The sequence below is a fragment of the Cupressus sempervirens genome, chromosome 1 (assembly GCF_028749045.1).
Source record: "Cupressus sempervirens isolate cs-2001-9-10 chromosome 1, ASM2874904v1, whole genome shotgun sequence".
Lineage (NCBI taxonomy): Eukaryota > Viridiplantae > Streptophyta > Pinopsida > Cupressales > Cupressaceae > Cupressus > Cupressus sempervirens.
The window spans coordinates 8,911,598-8,932,497 of record NC_143118.1 but is presented as its reverse complement, the minus strand read 5'-3'; the positions used below and the strand labels follow the sequence as shown (position 1 = coordinate 8,932,497).

General features: G+C 36.4%; 1 protein-coding gene across 1 annotated transcript in view; it reads right to left on the bottom strand.

Moving 5' to 3' along the window:
* Positions 1-9,037: 9,037 nt before the first annotated feature.
* Positions 9,038-20,900, bottom strand: part of LOC149575887 (ATP-dependent RNA helicase-like protein DB10) — a 36,513-nt gene continuing 24,650 nt past the window's right edge. The window contains exons 2-7 of the mRNA XM_089815872.1: positions 12,466-12,678; positions 12,065-12,133; positions 11,079-11,348; positions 10,631-10,981; positions 10,210-10,487; positions 9,038-10,117 (exon numbers count right to left, since the gene is read on the bottom strand). Coding sequence (XP_089671998.1) covers positions 9,304-10,117; positions 10,210-10,487; positions 10,631-10,981; positions 11,079-11,348; positions 12,065-12,133; positions 12,466-12,678 — 1,995 coding nt within the window. The 3' untranslated portion in view covers positions 9,038-9,303. The remainder of the gene's footprint in view (positions 10,118-10,209; positions 10,488-10,630; positions 10,982-11,078; positions 11,349-12,064; positions 12,134-12,465; positions 12,679-20,900) is intronic.

Here is a 20,900-nt window from a genome sequence, read left to right as displayed (position 1 = left end):
GTCTCATTTCTTAGCAAGCAGTTTGGTACTACACAAAAGCTAGAATTGGTTCATACAAATCTGAGTGGTCCTACAAGAACAAGAGGATTCTATGGAGAAAGGTATTTTATGATTTTTGTTGATGATTTTACCAAAATGATGTGGGTAACTTTTCTTAAGGAAAAATCAGAAGCATTTGAGAAATTCAAGATATTCAAAAACAAAGTAGAGAATGAATCTAGAATTAAAATCAAAAGCTTAAGATCAGATAGAGGAGGAGAATTCACTTCTAGAGAATTCAATATCTACTATGAAGAGCATGGTATCAGAAGACAGTTATCCTCACCCCATACACCTGAGCAGAATGGGATTGTTGAAAGAAGAAACAGATCAATTGTTGAAGCAACAAGAGCTATGTTATTTGAGAACAATGTACCAAAAACCTTTTGGAGAGAGGTAGTCAATACAGCAATGTATACATTGAACACAGTACAGATTAAAAAAGGTATGGAGAAAACACCTTATGAGTTATGGTTTGGTCACTTTCCATCAGTCAAATATTTCAAGATATTTGGAAGCAAATGCTACATCAAAAGAGATGATGATATCGGTAAGTTTGATCCAAGAAGCAATGAGGGTATGTTTCTTGGCTATTCATTGAAGAGTAAAGCTTATAGATGTTTCAACTATAGAACAAAAACTATAGTAGAGTGCACAAATGTAAAAATAGATGAAAAGTTTGGCACTAAGGAAAAGATGATGGACTATAACTCTGATGGAGATGATTATTCTGGGATGACCAACAGACACAATGAACTATTTCTCAAGACTAAAAATGACTTGTAGAACAATGTGCAAACAGAAGAAGTAAGAGAAGTACAGAGCATAGTACCTGAAATAAGAATTGAAGCAGCAACTCCTATCCCAAATAAGAATGTAATGAGAAATCATCATGTTGATTAGATAATAGGAAGTAAAGAAAAAGGAGTAATGACAAGAAGCAGAATCAATGAAGAACTATGCCTAATATCTCAAGTAGAACCAAAAAGTGCAAATGAAGCAATCAAGGATGGTCATTGGCTGAAAGCAATGGAAGAAGAACTCCAACAGATAATAAAAAATGGCACATGGGAATTGGTTCCTAGACCTAAGGACAAAAATATGATTGGTACAAAATGGGTATTCAGAAATAAAATGAATGAACAAGGAGAAGTAATAAGAAACAAAGCAAGACTGGTATGCAAAGGTTACTTTCAGCAAGAAGGAATTGATTATGAGGAAACATATGCACCTATAGCAAGAATGGAAGCAGTGAGAATGTTCTTAGCATATGAAACAAATAAAAATTTCAAAGTATATTAGATGGATGTTAAGTCAGCATTCTTGAATGGAGAACTTGAAGAAGAAGTCTATATTGAGCAGCCAAAAGGATTTCTTTTGACAGAAGAGAACGATATGGGAAATTAAAGAAAGCCTTGTATGGATTAAAGCAAGCACGTAGAACCCGATATGCAAGGTTGGATAAATACTTAGCAAAGCTTGGATTTGCTAAAGGAACAATAGATAGTAACTTGTACTTGAAAGAAATACAAGATGGTTTGTTGATAATTATTGTATTTTTTGATGATATCATTTTTGGAGGAAATGATGAAGCCAGTAACAAGTTCTTAGAAGATATGAAGAATGAGTTTGAGATGAGCATGATAGGGGAAATGAAATTTTTCTTAGGATTGTAAATTGTTTAAAACAAAGAAGGAATCTTTATTTCTTAGACAAAGTATTTAAAAGATTTGTTAAAAAAAATTGTTCTAGAAAACTGTAAACCTGTTGGAACTCCTATGGTAACTGGTCACAAGTTATCAAGCAAGGATGAGACACCTACTATTGAACAAAAGAAGTCCAAATCTATGATTCGAGGATTGTAGTATCTGACTCATAGTAGACCTGATAGAGCTAATGCAGTTGGAATTGTGGCAAGATTTCAAGCTGATCCTAAAGAATATCACTACGCCGCAATAAAAAGGATATTCAGATATCTGAAAGGAACATCTAATTATGGCATTTGGTATGACAGAAGTAATGACTTTACCCTTTGCACTTATACTAATGCGGATTGGGTTGGAGATAGGGATGATAGAAAAAGCACCAGTGGAGGAGCATTATTTCTTGGTGGAAGATTGGTTTCTTGGCTCAGCAAGAAGCAAGATTGCACCTCAGAAAGCACTACAAAGGTAGAATATGTTGCAGCAACGAACAACTATAATCAAGTCATAGGGATGAAGCAAATGATGAAGGATATTGAAAAGAACTTGTTATCACTTACTATGATAATACAAGTACAGTTAACATGTCTAAGAATCTTGTTTTGCATTCTAAGACTAAGCACATCTATATAAAGTATCATGTGTTGAAAGAGAAAGTTGCAGAGAAAGAAATCAGACTGGAGTACATTAACACTAAGGAACAGATTGCAGACATTTTCACAAAGGCCTTACCAAAGGAAGTACCTGAGAGGCGATGCTTGGGGTTATGCCCCTACCTAGTTTAGAATAGAAGATGCAAAAGTGCATCAGTCCAAGGTACATAGCACCATTGTTAGACTGGACTGAATGCTGATACTTCCTCAATGGGAGAGTATCTGTGATGGACAAAGTCAGTCAAGGACTCTTGGTAATTAGTAATTGGTATGAAACAGTGTCTTTAGACACTTGTGTTGTTTATAGAAGTTGTAAAGCAACAGACCAGCTTGTGGTCGTGCTGATAGATTATTGTATGCCCAAAACAATTGAACCATTTGTGTATTATCTTTGACATTGATGTCAATGGGGGAGAAGTATGGCATGAAAAACATTGTACTATGGGGGAGAAACGTTACAATAAAGGATTTGTATGAAGCAAGATTTGATTGATGAAGAGACTTGTTGGTATTCTTGGAACTAGATGTTTTTCATCTATGTTGTCATCAATGCCAAAGGGGGAGATTGTTAGCATGAATGCTGATGCTATGGGGGAATATTGCAGAACATTGTTATGATGTATTTATAATTGTGTTTATCATTGATGACAACATAGTAATGAGTTTGTAAAAGACTGACAAAGTAGCAGACTGCGATTTTTTTGTATTTAGGAAAATACATTGCTTATCTTCTTATGCGTAGTTACCAGCACATACTATAGTATATATTTGTCACTTGGGCAAGTGTGTAGAACCTGAATCGACAGTATACGGAAGATATTGTTGATATATAGAGAACCACATGAAAACAAAGCACTAGGAAAGCAGTTCCTATTGAATGATTGATACAGGTCATTACATTTGAAATGAAGGGTTGCGCAATTAACTAGAGGTAGTATACTAACCGTTGATGAAGTCAGAGAGTGTGCATGTATGGAAGTCGCAGGTGTGAAAGTTTTTGTATAACTGTGAGCTGACAGCATTAATTAAATGTGTATTTCATTTAATTAACGTATGATGATAAAGTGTGAAGCCAACTCAAGGATTTAATATTGAGTGTGGTATAAAGGAAAGATGTTTTCCGAGTTTTAGACATCATCATTGAGATCGATGAGCAGAGAAGAGTTGTGAATTGGGAAGCAGCAAAGTAGAGTGATTTGTTAATGTGTGTAAGTGACCTTAAGGGTTACTATTGATGGTTACAGAGTTCCAAACCTAATTGCATGATCTGAAGGTGAAGAAGTCCAATGTATTGGACAAGAGGAAGAAGCAAAAGATTGTCACACATCTATTATTCTGAAAGGAATATTACTGAGGTCAATTAGATAGTGGGATCTTTGATCTGATCATGAAGTTGTTTGGACAATGGGTTTAGCTGCCTTCCATAACTCCTAACAGTGTTGGAATCTCCTAACAAGGATTCAAAGTCTCCTAACAGAGACTCTTGTATTGAGTGTTGGAATAGACTCCTAACAGAGTCCATCCTCTAACAAGGAATATTCATATTAGTACATCATTTTGTGAGCATCATTCCCACCGGGGTTTTTCCTCTGATCAAGGGTTTCCCTAATCAACATATCTGGTGTAATTGTGTGTATGCATCTCTTTATGGTTGTTTACTTTGATTGAATGGTTGAATTTGCTTAAGAGGATAAATGTTTCAGATTGTTATATAACTGATTCACCACCCCCAGCTCTCAGTTATATTGGTGGACTATTATTTCTTACAAAATCAAAGCAAGGGTAGTCGCTTGGAAAGCCAAATGGCCTTCACTTGCTAACAAAATTATACTCATAGAAACAGTGCTGGTAGCTATTCCTAATTACTACCTCTTAGTTCTTAAAGTCCCTCCCTCAGTGATTCAGACAATCCATAAACTGATAAGAGATGTTTTTATGGTCTGGGAATATAGATGGTGCAAAGAAAATCCCTCTTATCTCACTACAAGACATGGCTCAAGTGAAATCTTTGGGTGGTGCGGGGATACATGACTTGGCAAATAGAAATAAAGCCTTTGGCGCTAAGTTAGTTTGGCAAATGTACTCCAAGCACCACAATAAATCATGCCAAACCATGCAATACATGTACTTCGATAACAACGGGCCTTCAAGAGTGTTATCAATTCAAGACCCTTCGAGGGGCTCGGCTTTATGGGATTTTATGATGTCTTCAAGAGACACAATTACTAAGTATATTTCATGGGAGGTGAAGAACAGTGAGCAAATTAAGTTTTGGAGAGACTCTTGGAATGGCTCCCACCCCCACCACCCCCCCCACACCCCGCCCCCCCCCCCAAATCAAACTAGGGCTCATGGATTCCTTGGTTGATTCTACGAAAAGATTATGGGGCTGCTATCTAGTAGACTTCATTTCTGCAATATGTTTATTTTATAGAAAAGTGATTTGGAAGGATCTGGGGGACCTACCTATCTCATTAAATGATCAAGAAAGCTATCCAAACTACTAGCAACCAAGGTAGTTTATTTTTCAAGTAAGGATGATCAATTATTCCAGGCCCCTGGCAAAGATGGCACATATACTATCAAAGAAGGATACATAATTATTTAGCAACAAGTATCAAGTAATGCTCTTTGTCATGCTTTCTCATTCTACTGGAATCATGTTACCCACCCTAAAGTTGGGTGTTTTGCTTGGATAGCCTTGAAAAAGCCTTGAAAAAGAGGGCCCTAACTAGTGACAAGCTTTCTAAATTCAATATCTCTCAGCCTTTTAATTGCCTTCTTTGTAACCAAGAGATTGAAAATGCTGATCACCTTTTCTTCAACTATCCTTTTGCTCAAAAATGCTAGTTTTTTGTTCTTGGCAAATTACTTTACCTCACCCCCCTCCCAAATAAATTATGGGACCCCTTTCAGTCGTGGCCTGAGCTTTACTCCAATTCACTCTTTTCCAACTTGTGAACATGCATCCTAGCTTTAGTGGTTTGGGCCTTATGGTGGGAACGAAACAAGAGAATCTTCCATCAAAATCCTTCTTCAATTGAAAATGTTCTCAGTACCATTGAAAAATCCAGCTCGAAAGTGGTCAGTGCTAATCACTCAAAACTCAAATGCAACCCATTCTTGTCTTCTTCGGATAGTGCTATTATTCATGAGTGGAAAGGAATTCATGTGCCTATTGGTTGGTGCCAACAAACAAGAGGTACCCCTTCTCAAGACAGATATAAAGTCCTTTGGGTCCCCCCCTGACTCCGGGCATGTAAAATTGAATTTTGATGGTTCATCTTGGGGAAATCCAAGCAAATCAGGAGCTGGAGTATGTATCCCCCCTGCCTTTGGGTTCAAATAATATGGTAGAAGCACAAGCCTTGTTTGTCAAGCTAGTCTTGGCAAAACAAGGTGGTTTTTGCAACATCCAGGTCGAAGGGGACTTCATGGTTATAATCAATGCTTGTATTAAAAGAGATTCCCATAATAGAAAACTAGCCTAAATTTTACAACAAACTTGGCACCTCTTAGACTATTTCGATGAGGTCCTTATCTCACATACCCTTCGAGAAGGAAACGGTCTAGCTGATTACTTAGCTAATTGGGGTTGTGACGGCTTTTAACAAGAAGTGAATCATCCAACTAGCATCATTAAAATTGATGAGGAACAACAAAATTTGATTGAAACGCAGAAAAAATCTTGCAAGTGAGAGAATTGACTTCAAAGACACAAGTTATATTTATGTCATAGGGGTTTTTGTTGGCTGCAATATTTATGTGACGCGGGCTTACATGTGATTATTCGAAGGCACATTTGGTGCTCTATATTGTATAAGTCTAGAACTATAATTTTGAGTGGCAATTTATTTTGTTTTTCAGATGCTAATGCTATCAACCAAAATTGTAATAGGAGGATTTCCTCTAACTTTATATGTAACAACAACGATATTGGATTTTCTTCCCAAATTCTTTCCCAATTGAGTCTTGAGTCTTTGAATAAGAGTTTTAATAAAATATATATAGAGTGGCTAGCCTACTTTTGTTTTTTTTTTTTCAAAGCGAAGATCAATGTGGAAAGACAGTAATATTTTCAAATAATAAGCAATGTAAGTTATTATGTTGGTAAGTTTATTAAGTTTTGGCAAATGTTGCTCAGGTAGATGTTTATAGAATTGTGGTGGGAAATCTATAGTGGAGTAAATCTGACCCTACAAAAAGGAAACCATGTTCTTTTGAGAGATAGTTTCCAATACACATTGAAGACGTCCAAAAAGATAAGCTTGTGAAGATGTCTAATTGTAAATAAAGAAAACGGAGATTATAATTACAAAAATAGAAATTACAAATGACATGGGATCTAATTCTAAGCATCTCATCCAAGGACCAACAAGATAAACTTGTGAAGATGTCTAATTATAAATAAAGAAAAAAGAGATTATGATTACAAAAATAGAAATTACAAATGACATAGGGTCCAATTTTAAGCATCTCATCCAAGGACGTCAGTGCAGCAAGATGTAGTCCTCTACAAAATGGGAAAAAAAAAAGGGCAAGAACTTAACTTAGTATTTCACCTAACCTATAAAATCCAAAAGTTAGAAGCATGAAAGCCAATAACAGATAATAGAAATAAGTAAAACTGATGTAAATAGACACATGCAAGCCCTTGTGTGTTTAAATGCTTCCAAATACCTGCGCACACACTGACACACAAGAGAGCAAAATATTTGGGGATGTTTAGAGACTTACATTAATCAAGTCCTATTTTGGTGTTTTGACCTCTACAACGCACGCGCGAGAGAGAGAGAGATTCCATAGAACTTCCAAGAAAGGTTTGATGGAGTAAAGAAATGAAAATTAAAGAGAAGAAAAACAATGAAAAGAGGTTATGAACTATTTTAGAAGAATTCAACCCATCTTAGTCAACCTGGGTAGATGACGTGTTAAAATGCCCAGAATTAACATTTGAACATTAAGACGTTGTGGCACACATGCATGGCATATTAGTGTCCAAATAAATCATGCTCAAAAATTATCATTAATAGTTGTAAGAAACCACAATACTTCTTCGAAATCAAGAAATTTGAACAATTTGTCTTCAATTTTTTAACAATTCGTCTTTAATTTTGTATATGTGTAACTTTGCGATTCTCCGCCAATTTACAAATACAGAACCCCATTCACTTCTAATTAAATGAAAATGAACCCCTTTTTCCCCTATAAAAGTCCTAAATGAAAATTGTGAACAACTTTTCAATCCAAGTTTTCTACTTTTTATTAAAAATATAACTCTATTCAAGGAGAAATAAAATTCGTAACAAATTCGCCGCTTTATTCAGATATATGAAGCAAATGAGTACAGAAAGAGCAATGAGAATCAGGCATGTAAATTGCATGTTAAATCTCATTCACTCACCTATAACCGAATACAGAGAGCAGTAAGACTCAGGCATGTTAAATGTCTTAATTCATCTATGCTCAAGAAGCAAATACAACAGATGGTCAAGGCAGAAACATATAAAATAGGATGACATTCCAAAACAAATTCACATAACTAAAGATGAGATATTCCACAGGCAACGTAAATCATTTGTAATGTTTCTGGGTAAATAATCTGAACATTACAATTGAAATCGTAATACCTAAATACTAAACAATGGCAAGTAAGACAGAGCATGCGTGACTTTGCCACCCATTTAGTTCAAAGCAGGTTGTTTGCAGCAAACTAGACTCGGTTTGTTTTTTAGCAAGCCAAGTGAAGCTGTAAAATTGAAAGAATACATAAAATAGTATGCCAGTAAGTGTTTACAATAACAAGCACAAGCTCATCTATAATAGTATAACAATATTAATACTAGTAAAATGTTGTTGACCGGGTGCATGCTCACCCTAACTTCACACCCATCAAAGTCCTATGTAGAAATTTCAAATTACTCTCAATATTTTACAGCAGTTTACTTCTCAAGTCCTCTACTAAAAAATAAAATAGTCCATATAGTCAAATATGATGCCACATCAGTATTCTTTTTTGTGAAGCTATCCAAAATGGTCCCAAAAGGGAAAGACCAGTAGCTGTGCGCTAAGCCATGTTAACGGTACACTGATGTGGCACCTCATGAGTGGTTTTTTTTAATTGGTATTCATCAGCCAACAACTTTGAACATTTCTGCACATTAAATTCTCTCTCGACTTTCATAGTCCCACAAACGACTATTTGCTGGATAGTGAGAATGCCAATTCTCCATATAGCACTTACTTTGGCCATTTTGCATTAAAAGTCTATAATGTGTCACCATTAATAATTCTGAGACATGAGAACTAAGGAAGCCTCTGGTAAAGTGGAGCAAAGGAATAATATGAAATGGAAAACAAGTTGGATTAAGCTGCTCACTGAGCCAGGCAAATGTGCTTTAAACTTTAAAGAATGTTCCCAAAGTCATTGTTATAGACTTTGAAAGACGCGAATTACAGAGGCTTTTTTCTGACTTGTCAATCAAAAGCCAATGTCAATTGTTTTAGTTTGAAAATAGACTGGCATATCCCTTATAACTAACATCTATTCATGTTTCACTAAACATATGCCTTCAAAGGTTGAAATGCCAATTATAAACCTCAACATATATATAAACCAGGCTAACATCAAATATAACAAGATAGTACCAATCAATGAAGTTTCTTAGTAATCATCATAGAACAGACAAAAAGTCACGTAGCTTATGTTCATTACAATACAACAACATAAGATTTGGGCATCATAAAGCACTTTACCTAATACCCACTCCTAGGATAAAAATATCATAATATGCTAGATCATTGTAGTATTATGAAACAGAAGGGAAAATCCAACTTTATGTGGGGATCTGCTATCATGCGGTGATATTTCATCATAAACCAATACAAAATTATGCAACAGAGGGCCTTCACAGAGGACCATTTCTTACAGGTAAGCCATGCCTTGCCATAGATTCTAATTTTGATGGTGAGTTACTTCTGACATCAGTAAATGAGCTTCCTTTGTGAAGAACCACTTTCCCATCATACCTATCATAACTTTGACTTCGGCTCCTACTCCTGCTATAGCTCCTCCCCCGGCTCCTACTCCTGCTATAACTTCTCCCTCTGCTCCTACTACTGCTTGAGCTCCTGCTATAGCTACGGCTGTAGCTGCGGCCTCTAAGCCTCTCATCAAATTTTTGTAAGCTACCCCGTGATCTGTCTGCACCATCATCAAAATACCTACTATGCCCACCCTTTTGATGCCTTTCTCGACTATCTCTGTCGTATTTGCCAGGGAAAGTCTCAAATCGGCCGGATGCATCCCGGTCAAATCTGCCACGACCCCCAAATCTGTCATATACTCTGTCCTGTCTCACAACTCTTCCCCCACTCATTCCCCATCCTCCATCCCGGGCACCAAAAAACTCCCCGCGACCGCTACTGTAACCTCTACCTCCATCTCTTCCACCTCGACCTCCGACTCGTCCACTATGGCCCCCAGAATCCCATCTTCCCCCACGTCCCCTGTTATAACCAGATCGAGCAGCCACATCCCTCAGTTCTGGAGGAACTCTTTGGCCAGCAACTTCAAGAACCTTGACAAGATCTTGTGCATATTTGGCATCATGGTCTGAAAAGAATGTATATGCTAAGCCTGTAGCACCAGCTCGGCCAGTCCTACCTATTCTATGAACATAATCTTCAATTCCAGTAGGGAAATCAAAGTTTATCACAATTCTGAGGACACATCATCATGAGTGAAATTAATGTAAAAACAAAGTCTCTGTTATTTTAAAAAAATTAAAAAGTCCTTATATCAAGCATCTTACCTAATGTCTTTAATATCAAGCCCCCTTGCTGCCACATCTGTTGCAATTAAGACAGGTGATCTCCCTGTTCTAAACTGTGTTAAGACCCAATCTCTCTCACTTTGAGATTTATCCCCGTGAATTGCAGCTGCTCCAAATTGTCGACTAAGAATGCGAGTAAGTTGATCACACATTTTTTTGGTTGAACAGAAGACTAAAATTTTAGATCCAGGTTCCTGACTGCGAAGAATTTGCTCCAGCCTTCTATGTTTTTCAGAGGCTGCAACAAATTCGACACACTGCAAAAGGGCATAATTTTCAGCGAAACTAAAAAATTATGAGTAAATACAATCTCTGTAAGCTGGCAACAAAACTTCCATAAATCTCATAAATTACATAAAGATACACAACATTAATTGGGGAAATGGAAAAAGGAATAGACCTGTGTAATAGATTTGTTTGCAGAAAGTTCATCAATATTTCCAATATTGACCTGAACAGGATTAACAAGTAAATCACTGGCAATCTTTCGCACCTCCTTTGGCCATGTTGCAGTATACATCAGAGTCTGTCTCCGAGAAGGAATTTCATTTACTATTTTACGTATCTGTGGCTCAAACCCCATATCAAGCATACGATCAGCTTCATCAAGAACCAAAAAAGAAACCTGTTGCAGGTTAATTTTCCTGACTTCTAAAAAATCATTCAATCTTCCCGGGGTGGCAACAACAATGTCTGCACCCCTTTCCAGATCCCTTAGTTGAGGACCCTTTGGTGCACCTCCATATATACACTGAAAAGAAAAGAAAAGAAAAGGAAATAGATATTAGACTACTGCCGTAAGCTTCGATGATCTTAAACCAGAAGCATTTGCAGAAAACATTGCATACAGTGCTCGTGATCCGTGATGATCTACCAAATTTTACAGCTTCTTCTTGTATCTGTGTAGCAAGTTCCCTTGTAGGTGCCAAAACAAGTACAGTTGCACCCCTTTGCGAATTAATTTGACGCCGCCTCAAATGAAGAAATGCTGGTAAAAGGTAACCCAGGGTTTTCCCAGAGCCCGTTTTGGCAATTGCTACTATGTCACGACCCTGGAGAGCAATCGGCCAGGATTGTGCCTGTATAGGAGTAGGAGACAAAAAACCTGCATTTTGAAGCTGAAAAAGGAAAACGGTGTGAGCATCATAAAGAGTAACCACAAAACAACATCTCCTTTGATTCAAGTAAATTAAATCACAGCAAAAAATAAATAAATAAAAGTTATTTCTAGCTTCCCGAAGTCCAATCGGTGTAATATAGATATATCTTATTGAAACCGAGACTATACAAAGTGTTCCCAGTGTATCAGGTCCTGCATGGTTGCCGTGGAAGCAACCTGAAGCAGAAATCTGGGGCTTCTCAGGCCGATGGCTGACCCAAATAGTGGCAGCCCAACCCAATTATGACTTGCAAGCCATCCTCAGACAGCAAGTCCCAAGTACACAGGCCATTTAGTTTAACCCACACAGGACAGCAATGTGCTACGTTTCTGTTGTACAGTAGCACAGCGTACGACATGTGCTCCTATCTGGAGCAAATATCGCATCTGCGACAAGTTCAAATGACAATTGACATGTAAGTTTGAACTGCTCAAAAATACAATGAAATGGTATCGTGATACTAAGCACAGAAGCAGCTCATACCTCAAATGAAAATGAATGCAACAGAAATGAACAACTAATCCGCAACAGCATATACACAACAGAGAAATCGCATGGCTTAATAATGTGAACCCATATCAAATGTTGATACTTAGGACCAGCAAATAAAAAACCAAAAACCAAGACAATATATGTATATTCCTGTTTGCAACGTAAATATTATATTTGCATACCTCTCTTAGAATTTCTGAAGGAATACCAGCAGAATCAAAGGTGATGAATGGAGCAGGAACATTTTCACCCTGGAGAATAGATCCATTTAAAAATCAAGAAAATATTAGTGAAAAGTGAACTCAAAGTTCCATCCTGTCCAGCTCAAAGATTCCTCAAGCTCCACAATTAGAATAGAGCTTCTCTTAATTGTTTGCAAAAAATGAACAATAAGACACCATACCTAGCAAGCATGCTAAAGAAAACGTCACGGAAGATTTCTTAACATAAAACTAGCTCTATACAACCATAAAGACATGAGCATAGAATGCAACTTTATGATAAACAGTACAGTGAATTGTGAAAGGAAAAAGCAATTTTGCAGAGCAATGCATTAAATAAATAATCATGTTTCTCAACTTACCAAAGCAGAAACTTCATGTTGTCTTTTATAAGACTCTATATCTGAAGCATTTGGAAGGTCGGAGAACCCATGCAATCTTGGGTGTTTGAAATCCTGGCTAGAACTACTCTGGTCACTTGCACCACGCTTAAGCATATTAGGTCGTACCCCAGATGCAATGGAGGTGCTGTGGTGTCCTGTTGAAGCATGTGATAAGTGCACCTCTCCGATTCCCTGCAACATACCATAGCTACAATAAAATTTGACAAAAAGAACATACCAAACATATTGGATTACTCAATCCAGTAAAACAAACATCATGAAAGGAACACTAAAGGCAAAAGAAGATTTTATCACATTGTGCTGTGCAATTCATAAGCATATTAATCAGTAGCTCATGACTCTAGTGTCCCTAATTTAGCAGACAAACGCTACAAAAAGGATATTTACATTGATGAACAAACTGCATATTATATTGCATAGTGCCTGCTATATATAAGATGGTAGCCCCATAACAAAATACCACTCCCATGTAACAAATAAGACAAACGGACAAATACTAGATGCTTAATAAGACAGATCAATCTACCTGTATTTACAAACTTAAAACAACTGAACAATTTGCTAAATAAGATTATATATTTGTAATTTATCAAATGCCCCACTTGCCATTCAACAACTAAACAGAGTGGATCTCTAAGTATATCTAAATTTGACAAATTTATACTTGCCAAGGTATTTAGTCATTTTATCAGAACTTTGCTCCTCGGAATAACTTCAATAAAGAAAAACATATTTCTTACCAGCACTGTCAAATGTAATGACAATGAAATTCAACGTGCTTGTTTCTAGCAAGACAAACCAGGTACCTTAGCACCTTGTGCATGTTAAATGTCATTGGGAAAGTGAGGATAGTGTCGTTTGGCAAAGCTGAAGATTGACTAATATCCTCTGCAACCACATTGCCTCACAAGTTGTACTGACAGCTGTCTTATATTCTGCCTTGTGTAAAAAGTGCAAGTTTATGTTGTAGATTCTCTCAATAAATTAGTCCTCAACACAGATTTAAAATATATCTAGTTGTCGACTTCCCAGTATGAAATATTCCAGTCCGACAAGAATCTGTATATCCAGATAGCATATACTCTAGAGACCTATGGTATAGAGTGCCAAAATCAATAATTTCTTTGACATGTTCAAGAAGTCATTTTGCAGCTTGCTTCTTCTTATGGCTTTGACATGAATCACAAAAGAGAGCAGACTCCAAAACATAGTTAAATCAAACTTCATACTAATTGATGATACACTCATTCCTTAACCAGTGATAATATAAGTTGAGAACTTTATCCAACTTCCATAGGCATAGATGTCAGATTGCACTCCAGAAGGATCTTGGCATACTTGGCTTGTGAAAAAAAATAGCATGATCAAGTTGCCGAAATTCTACACCTGATTACTCACATAGGAATCTTAAATCTGTCAAGCCAAAAACAATACAAATATCCGATTTCACCAATTAACTAATATGGGAAAACGGACAATTGAGAATCAGTATGCCATCATCACTGAATTTGATGTAGATAATGGAATAAAAAATGGTTCTTCTGAATCCTGAATCTCTAAAATAATCAATTTCAATTGCTAGGCTCAAGGAGCCTACTCAAGTCCATACAAGGGCATTCACCACCCTGCAAACCAGATGATATTTCCCCAAGAACCTACAAGCTTTGAAAAACATGCTTAAGTCACTACAAGGTTTAGTTACCGGATTCAGATTTGGATCCAATCCGGATCCGGATTTGTGCCAGGATTCATCCAGATTCGGGCAGGATCCTTGTTTTTGACAGTGGATCCGTCTGGATCCGCAGACCGTGAATTTGGACAAATCCACAGTCCAAAACAAGGATCGTGCACGAATCCGTCACAAACCCACACGGATCCTCACTAATCCAACACAAATCCATCACAAATCCACACGAATCCGTCATGAATCCCCAAGGACCCACAGGCCAAACCTGTAATAAATATATATAATGTATAAATATTTTTATATATGATGCATATATATCTATATTTATAAATTATATATATATATATATACATATATGTACTCAAGAATCCTCACGAATCCTAATGGGCAAAATAACAAATCACGAATCTATGAATCCAATTCACATGCCCGAATCGGATTCATATCCCAAATCGGTAACCAAGTACAAGGATTTAGCCAACCTGTGAACCAAGAAGGCATTTAAAAATCCACTTGATGTACTTTGTCCTAACAAAGAAAGGATGAAGACATCCAGCTAAAATGCTACCTACCATGTTTGAAGTGAGGACAGAAGTCTATTCATAGTCCACTTATTCCTATTGCATATTCCTTTTAGTAAAATGTTAGGCTTTGTACTTGTTCCAAGACTCACATTTGACCTTATTAATATAAACCCATTCACAACCAATCACTTCCTTACTCAGAGTGAATTAGACATCACTCAAATCTTGTTTTGCATTAAAGAAAGCATCAAATTCTACCTTTACATTAACTTTCTGTTTAAAATTTTGCCCTTTGTCTCATCAAATGTGCTAGGATCAAACACCCATAAAACAGCAAAGTATACCTACTTTTAACCCCTACACAAGTTGTGTCCCCGTAAGGATAGATTGGCCTTCCTTTGCCTATGGCAATTCATCATTCCAAACATCTTTCATCACGGCAAAACACCACTTTGGCCTCCATGGTTGGCTTCCTTGCTTTATCTTTAAGGCAGGTATCACCATACTCTTCCAATAAGGAACAATGTATGTTATTGCCCTATCTGAAGGGTTTGATCCCTATTCTAAAAACATAACATATATGCATTACTGAGCTGTCAGATCTATCTTTTTTTATTTGGAACATATGTATATTTATGCAGGTTCATAATCATTAATAACAATTGCCCAAGGAATATTGTAAGTATAATATCATCTGAGAAAACACTATTTCCTCATGTACAGCATAAATATTAATAACCATTGACTAAAAACTCACCTTTCCTAGTGAGTTCTCACAAGTCAAAATTGCTTATGAGCAGCTTGCAAATGAAATCAAGGGCAAGATTTGCTAAGAGAATAAGACTGATCTCACACAATCAAACAAAATTGCCTCAAAAAAAGTTAAAGTTTGAAAATAAAACTTGCCTATTGATGCAATTAAAATATAGAATAAAAAAAGCTTGAAATCAATTCCTTTTATCCGATTGTGTCTTCCAGTTTTTCATAATTTTTCCTTTCAGCTCACTCCAACATATTCAAATATTTCTTAAATGCTAACAAGTCTGGAGGTTTGTGTGGTCTTCAAGGCATTTATTTGAACTTAGTAGCAAGTAATCTACCCTAAGCCCTTGTAAAAATATTGAGAATGTGAGCAAGTTGTTGCAACTCCACTAGTGCTTTTCCTGCAAACCTGTGGAAGGGGCGATCTTCAAGGATGTAATTTGGGTTTGTTGGCAAGTGCTTTATCCCCTACCCTATATAACGAATTGGGAACACAACCAAGGGTGTTCCCCCTAGAAATTGCTAGGGGCTTTAATCCCAGCCTCCTAAAAGCGGCACTACCCCTCTAGTGGATAGTGCCCCACAGCCCCTGCTCTAGCTTTTAAAAGGAAAAAATAATATTTATCTTAGGCCTATGTTTTCCACAAATGAAACTTGTAAAATAATAACAAGGATTTGCAATTCACGATTATATGACACTACGACGTGCATTGACCTCAATTTTTAATCTATAAATGGAGGGCAACTACTTTTAACTTCTGTAAACTCAACTTTACACCTTTTTTAAGGTTATTTTCTAAGTTGCCAATTCGGGTTCAAGGATGGATTAGAGTTCAAGAATCGGATTCGTGAATTCATGGAAAAAAAAAATCCCATTATGGTTTGTGAGTATATGTGTGTGTGAGCATTATATATACAAAAAAAATAAGAGAAATATACATAATTGTAAAATCAAATCATTTCATACTAAGAATTATGATGCTTGACCATTGATCAATGTCAAATGTCAAGATGAACATTGTGATTCAAAAGAAACTCATCAAATCAAATTCATGAAAAAACTTAGACTTAGAGTTCAATAATGTTTGAAACATGATTCAATTAATGAAAGTGTTCTCAATCATCAAATGGATTGTCTAAAAGATGTGTATCATTGGGGTCTTTAGTGGCTGCATGTAATAGATCCCCATCATCATTGGAACTAGCGATTAGTTTCGCTAGCACTAGAGGGTGTAGTGTCATCCTCCTAATCATCTAAATCAATCAACTTGGCTCTACAAGATCCTAAATCGTCATATCCAAGTCAGCAGACTTGGTGCCACATCCCAAAGCTTCTCTTCCCCCTTCTTCTATTTTGGATCCTTGCATAATAGGAGGCGCAAATTGTTGTGAACAAACTGTTGTAAAGGCCAAGGCTGCACCAAAAGATCGACCTATCAATGCCCGATACAACCAATAGTCTTATAGAACCAGAGGAGGTGGTTAAGCCATGTCGCAAATCCCGTGAGGGACGCTGGCCCACTGCCAACAATTCCCCTCCCATCATCACTCACCGTGGCATGTGAGATTCGAACTGTGACCAAGCTTTGATACCAATTGTTAGAAAGGCCAGGGTTGTTGCACCAAAAGATCAACCTGTCAATGCCTGATACAACCAATAGTCTTATAGAACCCGAGGAGGTGGTTAAGCCATGTCACGAATCCTACGAGGGACGCTGGCCCATTGTCAACACACACACACCAAGTCTTTTGCTTTTTTGGAGCCCAATCGGTTATGCTTCACTGAGTGGATAGAGGAGTATGTACTCCAATTTCGCTCAGAGACAAAAGAGATAGTAGCCTAGAGAGGCAACAAACAAAACTAAGTGTTAAATCTACAAGTGGCCACAAAAAAGAAAAACACTTAAAATTAAAAACTTACTTGTGATAGGGTCTTTATGGAAAGAGGTTGAAGGTGCACGTAATCTTGCCCGTGGAGGTACGGGCCATGTAATACCATCCATTTTGCTTTGATCATTCACAAAAATAGGATCCGCATCTTTTCTTGGGATGAATAATTTAAGTTATGTCCTAACATTTGCCCTGCAATGGACCTTGATTAATATTCTTATTATTTATAAAATAATTGAATATCTAATTGGATCAATTGTTATAAATATTTTTATTAAAATCTTATAAAAATAATTGAATCAGAACAATTGTTACAAATATTCTTGTTAAATCTTATTTGTAAAAATAATTGCATATCATATTTTTATAAATCAAAAATCATATTATTATAAATCATATTGTTATATATATCAATTGATATTAGATTTAATATTATGTAGATTTTAATAAATCAATTAATACTTCTATTATTAGCATATTGATCAATTGATATATTGATTATTATAAATCATTAAATCGGGGTGTGACATCTTGGGATGCAACATTCCACATCCTTATAAAGGACAAGCCACAGACATGTTAATAAGGGCAGAAAAGAAGTGCGGTTTAAAACAAAAGCATTGAATAGGAACAAAACAGCATCCACCATCTCAAAACGTACACCAGCGAGATCTACTAACACCAGTAAGGACAATACATCCTTCGTATAGCATCAGCAATGTCGTTGTGCCATCAATCAGTCAAAGTTATCCTACGATGAGAGGTACAAGTAGTATTAAGTACCATGAAATATTCATATGTTTTAATTAAGATATAGTTGAGTTTATTATGACAAAGTTATGATTATTGAATGAAATTAATTATATGTTATAAGCATTTCCACTATAAAATTAAAATATAAATAATATATTAGTGGTAAGAAATTCTTCGTATGGAAAATAGTGGAAAGTATATAATAATATATTAATCTCTTAGGAGAATTTTAAGACTCGAAGCATGGGGCTAGCAAGGTATTAACACCTTGAACCGACCACCATGGTCGAGAATTCTTCATGTTTCCAAAATATTTTGATGTTGTCAAACATATGCATATGTCGTTGGCCTTGGATAGACAGATGCCCATCCAAGAATAATCTTAAGGGGTGCGCTCCCGGGATGACGACGAAGTGGCTATGAGTTATAAAGCCCAATCTGGAGATGTCCTTAAGATTGGGTTTTAACTTAGAGGGTAGAATAACATAATTAGTTTTATTATTATCATGATTCTAACATTTATTCTTGCAGGTATTACTTGTCCTTAACTAATCCTATTAGTGGGGACATTACATGCCCCTACCTCTGGATCGCTGATAATCCTACTGAATGCCCTCTTATACCCACTAGCAACCTTAGCATCTCTATAAGGTGTTACTATACTTGGAATAGAAAGTACCAAAACAAAGCATACACTAGGAGATCCAAAGGCGTTGTCATCTTGTTCCAGCAGTGAAGAACAATTTCTTCCACCTTTTGTATAAGGTCTCTACAGGGTCATTCTCTCTCCTTTTTATGATCTAGCCTTCTAGGGTATGAATAACAAATGATATTCATGTAAGTTATCTTGATGTAAGTTATGTAAAAAAACTTTTTAAATTTAGCTATCTCTTAATAATAATAAACTAGGATAAAGGATTGTATTATAACTTACCAATTTGACTTTCTCCAACTTGGTGTCCATGGCATCATAGATGTTCCCCAAGCCTGGCCGATCCATGTTGGCAAACCTAAGCATAGACATGATAAACTCGATAAATTGCAATGCATAGTCCAATCAATCCCACCAATCATCATCCAATATCATAGCCTTGACCTCTTGGGCCTTTGTTGTATTGGATTGTTTCCAAATGCCCCATTGGTTGCTAATCACCATTTGTGACAATGCATTCTTCACCCTCAAAAGTCGTCTAGGGGCGATTTGTGGATGCAGTGCGTTTCAGCCACCTAAAAACATGTTAATAGCAAGTAACAAATTTAATTATGTAAAATATGACATAAAATGATTTTTCATAAATAAAACTAAATAAATTAAATTTTAAAATTTACATACAATACTTCCAATTTGGACAAAGTTCTAAAAATTGCTTGTAACATATGGTGGTTTGTCACAAACATTTGAATCCCCTCACACTCCTCATATATTTGCTTCACCCAATCTATTTGTGTGTCAATGGCTTAAGATGTGATCATATCTAGCCTCTACTAATGCGCCTGCAACCCTGCAAACTTTTGCATTGTCTGTAATAACTTGGACAACATTATCACTACCCACTACCTCTATAGAATCAATGAGAATCTAAGCAATCAATTCAGCATCTTTTACTTGCCCCTCAAAATCAATCGCCTTCAAAAACATTGCCCCTTTGGGGAAAACAACAATAACATTAATCAAAGGATGGTTTTTGCAGTCTTTCCATCCCTCTAAGACAATAGACACACCAATTTGAACCCAAGAATCTCTTAAGGTTTTAGTTGGGTTTTACATTTTTTCTGTCATTGTGCAATAAGGTAGTGTGCACCTTTTCATATCTAGGGCCTTGGTAACCAGAAGGTGCATTATTTAGTGCTTGTAGCATCTCCCTCCAACAAGGTGATCTAAGTTGAATGGAACCCCATTCACAACGAGGTAACATCCAATTTTTGTTGGCATTTTTTGGCTAAGGTGATGGACTGATGTTGTCATTTATGGCAACATGGTGTTAGTATGAACTGAACAGATCATGAAAAAGTAGTCAAGGCAGTTATACTTGAAAAATTTCTAAGTGTCAGATAATTATCCAACAGAGGAGGAACAGTTTTGTTATGTGTAGACGACAGGTTAATATTTGGCATGTGTGCAATTAAGGAAACGTAGTACAAAGTGTCATGATGACGTCACTAAGTGCACATCGCAATACGGACAATACGGGATTGGTTATGATCAATTTTCCAAACAAGCAGTGTACAGGAAAGAACAGAGCATGACAATGAAATAAGAATTAAAAGTTCAAGAATTATTTTGTTCACAAAATAATTATTTAACCAATTAGGGACGACATCCTAGATGTTAACCCTAAGTTAGTAAGAATCAATTTTGTATTAAGCGTGTGAATGCTTGAAGACCAACAGGGCAAGTTTTGTGAAAAGGAAAGATACAAGTAAAAGATAAAGATATGCGAAGTAATGTAGATGTGAGATATGCGAAGTGATATGTGAATTATGTGATATGAAATCTGATGTCTGATCAAAAGATTGCGTAGTACAGCAAACAACAGTAAGAGTTTTTTGTATCTATCTCTTTTTATAAAGGAACTGTATTGTGTAATTGCATGTTTGGCCAATGGGCTCTTCTTCCATACATTCTATAATTGTATATACAAACTCCCAACAGGGTTGAGGCTTTTAATAGGGCCTAGTCCTCTAACAAGGACCGAGACACTATATGTAATTCATTGACTCCTAACAAGGTCAATGTCCTCAACCAGATACTCTTGTTTAGTGGATCATTTTGTGGG